The sequence below is a fragment of the Triticum urartu genome, chromosome 6 (assembly GCF_003073215.2).
Source record: "Triticum urartu cultivar G1812 chromosome 6, Tu2.1, whole genome shotgun sequence".
NCBI classification, from domain to species: Eukaryota; Viridiplantae; Streptophyta; class Magnoliopsida; order Poales; family Poaceae; genus Triticum; species Triticum urartu.
Genome location: NC_053027.1, coordinates 24,852,452 through 24,859,078, shown reverse-complemented (window position 1 = coordinate 24,859,078; position 6,627 = coordinate 24,852,452). Strand labels below are relative to the sequence as shown.

The window sequence follows — 6,627 nt, the reverse complement described above, 5'->3', positions numbered from 1 at the left end:
CGTCTGACCTCCTCCTCCTACTCGTCTCGCCCGAGCTTTATATGTTGCGACGCCAACGCGAGCTGACGACGCCGCCAGTCTGAGTGCGTAGACTAGTACGTACCGGTTCATGTATGGAAATGGATTCCAGGTCAAACAGAGGCCTGCTCAATAAACAAATGCCTGCTGAGGTTGACGGCGCTGGGGTTTGCTTGGAAGATTATTCTGATCTGGAAAACTGCTGGCGTTGTCAGCTCAAATGTTGGATTCATTAATGAAGATGTCTCGTTAGTTTGTTACTTAAGCTTCCCCCGCAAAAAAAAAAGTTAGCTAAGCTCATTATTGTTGTTTGATAGCAGAGTATATGGCGCTCATGTACTAGAAGAACATTGTTTGACTGTAATGATGACAGGAGGGATGACGCTCGCTAACATGCAAGTGGATTATTGTAGGATTGTTCTTTTTTTTGCTTCTATGAACTCATTGTTCCTTTTCGCTTCTAGAAACTCATTGTTCTTTTTTTCTTCTAGAAACTCAGCGTTCCGGTGTGTGTGTCAACGGTGAACCACATCATGACAGCTAGGTGTTGAATCGGTCAATTTTTTGTGTGTGAAAGAGAGAGCAGCACAACGAACAACACTTTAGGCAGAGACGACGCGATTCGTTAGGGCCGAGGGTTGACCGGTCTCCTCTGATTTCAATAAATTACACTGAAAGTGAAAATCAAGGCGTTCCCGGATGTGGGATGGATGTCCAACTTTCTTCATCGCCTTGCTCTTCAAAACGGTGATTTGATCTCGTATTCGCTGCCACGGGTAAAAACTCTGCTCAGTTTGCACGTAATTTTAAGTTGTAATGCATAGACCCAGAAAACCAGACTAAAACGCCCTGACCAAGGCATGGGTCCGGTGTCTGAGTCACCCCTAGTGGCCCTGTGAGTTGTAACACTGTAAACTTAACTGTTGTATGTCTTCTACCGAAAAAGCCTGACCGAGCCCTCGTGGGCCCGTAAAGCTCCCGCCCTCGCGCTGCTGCCGGCACGCCGTCGACGCCGACGCCCCATATTCGAGCCGCTCCTCCTCATCATCGCGTCGCAGACAATGAGGCCACGCTGGGGCCAGCCCGCTAGGACCCAGAAGGGGCCCGCCAGGCCCAGATCTGGGCCGGAGTCGCGACGACAGCCACCCGGCACCACCACGTCGCCCCGCCGCCAAGGAGCGGCGCCGACACCACGCCTGCCGCCGACGCAGGGCCGCCGGACCACAGCCAAGCCGGGCTGCACCGCCACCGCCTCCCTGCCCCTGGAAGGGAGCACGGGCGCGCGGGGACGAGAAGGCCCGCCGCCGCCGGTACCACCCGGGCCAGCGCTGGGGGCGACCGCCGGCGGCGGCGGGGGGAGACGGGGGAGGAGGGGGCGCGCTGGAGAGGAGCTCGAGCTCCGCCCCGGCCACCTCCTGGGGAGGCGGCGCAAGGCGGATCTGGACGGGGGAAGGGGGAGGGAGGAAGGGGACGAAGGCGGCCGACGGCGGCGGGAGGGGAAGGGGCGGAACCCTAGCTACCTAGTCGCGAGAGCCCAGGGCTGTCCTGTTGTATGTCTTCTACCCCCCAACTCCAATGAAAAGATGTGCTCACAGAATTTTCATCAAAAAAAAATTCCATTGTACGCATTAATTTTGTACATGGTCTATGCTACACCAAACAGAGCACCAACCGTTATTCAAAATGGTGTGGATGCGGCTAGAGCGCGTAGCTAGGAAGGTTTTCACCCAACATGGGTGGCAACGTACTCTCCGGATCGGTTCATCATCTCTTTAGGCATAGGCATAGTGTTGGTCTTTTACGACTTTATTGACGCTAATATGTTGGTCTTTTTTCTTTCTTGTGTCATACTACCCACGATGGTTGTGTACGTCCTAGTTATGTAGAAGCTGGGTGTTACACATTATGCTTTGTATCCGCTTGATGCTACATTTTGAGTTAATAAAAGCGGCATTTATTGAAAAATTCGCTAAGATGATGTCAAAATGATGGCTTCAGATTTACTGATGTAATACTTTATAAGGTCTTTGTAAATAATTAATAAAATCTCTGCATGCATCTCTCAGATGCAGAGGTGGGAGTTATTTCCCTTTTTAGAAAAAAAAAACCCAAAAAATTCACTGCCACTGGAATGTCTGACATCGATCGACAACTCACCGGCCGTTACTTTGGGTCGGGAGATGCTCACGGCACATCATGATGAGTGCTGAAAGAAAGATGCCAACAATATACCCCAAAACCTGTGTGTGTATTTTATGTTTTTATTGATAGTTGGCCAACATTTTTTTAGGTGAATAGTCAGGAAACTTTAGTATATGAGATTGGCCTTATCCAAAAGAGAAAAAAAATGAAAGCTAAAATGGAGGAAAAGGCAAAGACAGAAGATAAAAATCCAAAAGAGAAGATATGCACGTCCAAGGAACGGGCCACGCCTCTGAGCTGCTAGGCTGGGCACCGTCTGTGGGATGCAGCGGTAGCACACGACAAGGTGATTCTCCTACATGCTTCCAACTATCAATGTTTCTTTTACTCCCTCGGTTCTAAATTACTTAAAATTCTAGATTTGTCTTAAGTCGAACATTTTTAAATTTACCTACAACACCAAAGTTCGACCGCAGCAGCTTCCGGAGAAGGCATGGCCATGGACCAACTGTAGTGTCATTGTGCAGAAAATAGAAGAAGACATGCATTGTTTTCTTTCACGATATTAGCCACGAGATTCTTCCCCACCCGTCCCGTTATGCTGCTGAAATTTCCAATCGAATTTCTCACGACCTGTTGAAATTTTGGCCTTGTTTCTAAAAAAACAAAAGCTTTAGGGTGTTGACTGCAAGATATTAGGACCTGTCCGCAATTCCATTTATGGTAATAACAAAAGGGTGTATTTGTTAAGAATTGCTCAACATTGTTTGGATAAATGTGTTGATTTCATTCCCTATTTTTTTTGCGAGTGATGGAAGCCAAGTGTTTGTTTTGAAGAAGCGTCCTTCATTTCGTTGCCCTGCCCCTTGTCTCCATTTTGCGCGTCCATGCCAACATCACCACGGGTCCAACGACAATGATCATTTTTTTTAACATCAGTACACACACAAGCGCTTATATATTTGTGCATACACCCACCCTTATGAACGCACACACGCACACCGTATCTCTATGAGCATCTTCGAGAGACTGAGCCGATATTCTTGAGATTTACGAAGTCACCGTAGATGCCTCGTCGTCGACGGGAATGTCGCCTCCCACTGAAAGCGTATCGTCGAAAATCTTGAAAAATATCCAGAAATAATGGGAGCACTAGGACTTGAACCTTGGTGATTCACACCAAGGTTCAAGTCCTAGTGCTCGCATTATTGCTAGATTTATTTTAAGATTTACCTCTATACCTCTAACCATCATTGGAATATCATTGTTCCTCTAACCATTCACCAAGATGTTGGGATCCCAACGACATCGATCCTTGCTGGAATTACCCTTGCTCTAAATGTTGCGACCTGCCTATCCAAGTGGAGATAAACAGACTATACTCCGAGTCAGCACGTCGATCATCGTATCCGTACGAGAGGCCGGGCACGGATCACAAATGAATCTGACTTTCCGAGCTATGAAGTGGAACATATTGAAGCGGAATCGAAACTAACTTGTCCTTTTTTTTGTAACCTCATATAAGTAACGGGCATATACGGACACGGAGTTCCAATCTGACCGCAAAGTTCATATAACAAAGTTCCAATCTCCCGATCCGTTCCAGACGCGTCCCGCTTCCCGATCAGCCGACGCCCGACATCCACTCCGACCGCAGCAGCTCCGGGCGGCCGTGTCCAGCAGGCGGAGGGGTCGCACGGTTCCTCGCGTGCCAGGCTTCACGCGGCCAGGCTAGCTACTTGCCGGCAAAAAGAGGAGGAAAACTCCAGCCGCCGCGCCATGTCAATTTCATCGCCGCTGGAGGATGAGGACCTCCTCCGGGAGATTTTCCTCCGGCTCCCTCCGCTGCCGTCAACGCTCTCCCGTGCCTCCCTCGTATGCACGCGCTGGCGCCGCATCCTCTCCGATCCCCGCTTCCTCCGCCGTTTCAGCAGACACCACCCGGAACCTCCTCTCTTGGGCTTCTTCAAAGGGTTTCGTCTCAGATATTCCGCCTTCACTCCCATCTTGGACCCGCCCGACCGCATCCCCGACGAACGCTTCTTTGATCGGTTTCTTCACAGCTTGAGGAGACATCCTCCGTTGGGTTTCTCCAAAGGGTCTCTTGCCTTCACTTCCGTCTTCACTCCCGTCTTCGACCCGCCCAATCGCATCCCGGCCCAACGCTTGTTTGTGCCAGAGCACGGGGTGGATTGGGAATTACTTGGCTGCCGCCACGGCCTCGCCGTCATGCTCAGTGAGTCTCTGTGCGAGGTCTTCGTGTGGGATCCCCTCAACGGCCAGCAGCACCGCGTGCCTTTTCCACTAGAGCTCCATGACGTCAAAAGGGAGAGTTTCTGTTTGTGCAGCGCCACGGTGATGTGTGCTGACGATCAAGATGGGCATGTGCACCAGGATTGCTTCCTCAGCCCGGCCTTCAAATTGGTCTTGATCTGCACCAGTAGAGACTTGAAGACATCATTCTCTTGTGTCTATGAATCAGCGTCAGGTGTATGGGGGAATATTGTCTCAACGTCGACTACAGATATGGTTCTGACACTAAGGCCTGGCATCCTCATCGGGAAAACAGTTTACTGGTTGTTTCATGGACGCGAAATCCTTGCATTTGATACTGAAAGGCAGACCCTTCGTGTAATCGAGATTCCGGCAGAGGCCCAACATGTCAACAGCTGGTCCTTTCAGCTCCTACGGACAGATGACGATAGTGTTCTTGGCCTCGCCGTTAAGTCGGAACCGGGCATTCATATGTGGGAGGGCATTCATATATGGGAGAGGAAATTGAACTCTGATGGTCTTGCCGGATGGGTGCTTATGCAGAAAATCAATCAATTGGAGGGGATCTTTTCTTGCGCCTTCAGAAATGCAGAGATGGTGGGGTATGACGAGGAGTTAAATGTGATGATTCTGTCTACGTACAGTGGCGACTTCATGCTCCACCTTAAGTCGATGCAGATCAGATTAATTTCTAAAACGGATGGGTGGGCTCATACGGTTTACTTTCCCTACAGAAATTTCTACACTGCAGGTAATACCTCTGTACCTCATTTGTAACAATTAAGATCAGTTCCAATTACTATTGATATGTGTTTGTTGTACTAGTGTTCATGTGATGTGAGTAATTGTTTACTCCATGTAAATAGTATAGTGAAACCATCTAATCTTTGAAAAATAGTTACTCTCGATTGGATTATTAAAGCTTGAGTTACGTTTTTTCACTCAATCTATCTCCTTGCAAGACAATGTTTGTCTTATTTGTTCTTCATACTAATCATCAATTCATGGCGGCATGCACTTTTTCATCGGAAAATAATACTACTTCTTCAAATTCGAGCAATAACAAGTAAGGCTCAATTTGAGCAGACTGAGTTTTTCCAATTTGTTCATATTTTCTTTCAGCTATATTTGGCGTTAACCTGTACATAGTCTCTGCACTTGTGTTCTGTATGAATGTATTTTCTCTAAACTTCTAAGTAGTCCAAACATGTCTTGGTAAAGGAATATTATAATTATCTTTTCCACCTGACAGCGAATGTGGCTTCATGTACTGTACTTGTCACAATAGTATACCATGCATTGTCATGATCCAACTTCTCCATGTTTTTTCATTGATTTATTGGGCTTCATCTGATATAGGCAGGGGAGTTGGGTGGAAATGGGTGGATCCAAATCTCTGAACACAAGAGATCTGCCAGTGTGCTATTTTGGTTGAACAGGTGAGGTCATTTCTATTTTTGCTATACGCATGTCTTTTTGTCATGGTTACATAATTAATAAGATGATGAATGATTTATTTTCTTTATGTTACTGGTGTATTAAAATGATTAGTTTCTATCAAGTTCTTCATTTGTAAAAGGTGTGCCTTTGAGTTAGACCACTAGTTCTTAATAACTTGTTCATGATCTGAGTTGTGTTTGCATCATGAGTTGCTCTTGTCAACATGCTTACATGCATATTTTCCATATACATGTCCCACGAAGAGCCGGTCTTCTTTTAATATTGTTGCTTTTTTCTGGCTCATGTGCAGCTACTAGGTGTCGTTGTTGATCGCTCTCCTGTGGACGGTATCTTGCCTTGCCGTCCAGTATGCGGTTGTGCCCCTACTTCATAATGATCAAATTATGGCCGCCAGTGTTTTATTTCTTTGAGCTTCGTGAATGTTTCAGTTTTCTTAAATGCCATTATGTGTTTGGTGTCCTCACATTATTTTTTGTACCTCTTAATATTTACAACCATCCTGAGCATTTTTTGCTTCAACTATAATGTCTAAAATAGTGGAAGTGCCTTTTTACACCGTATTCCCTTATTGTTCCTAATGTTCGAGGATGCATGCTTACCCACTGCAATTTTTAAACCGAATTCCCCGCATGAACAACATTGAACTAGACTTGGATTACAAGGGATAGGGCTTCACTCGAAGCCAATGGTGATTAAATCCCTGTTGGGACAAACGCCTAAAAACCGAACATG

General features: G+C 46.9%; 1 protein-coding gene across 1 annotated transcript; it reads left to right on the top strand.

The window, feature by feature from the left end:
• Positions 1–3,939: 3,939 nt before the first annotated feature.
• Positions 3,940–5,834, top strand: LOC125516435. Its single transcript, XM_048681879.1, has 2 exons — positions 3,940–5,185; positions 5,794–5,834. Exons 1-2 carry the CDS (start codon positions 3,940–3,942, stop codon positions 5,832–5,834), a joined length of 1,287 nt encoding a protein of 428 aa, XP_048537836.1.
• Positions 5,835–6,627: the final 793 nt, after the last annotated feature.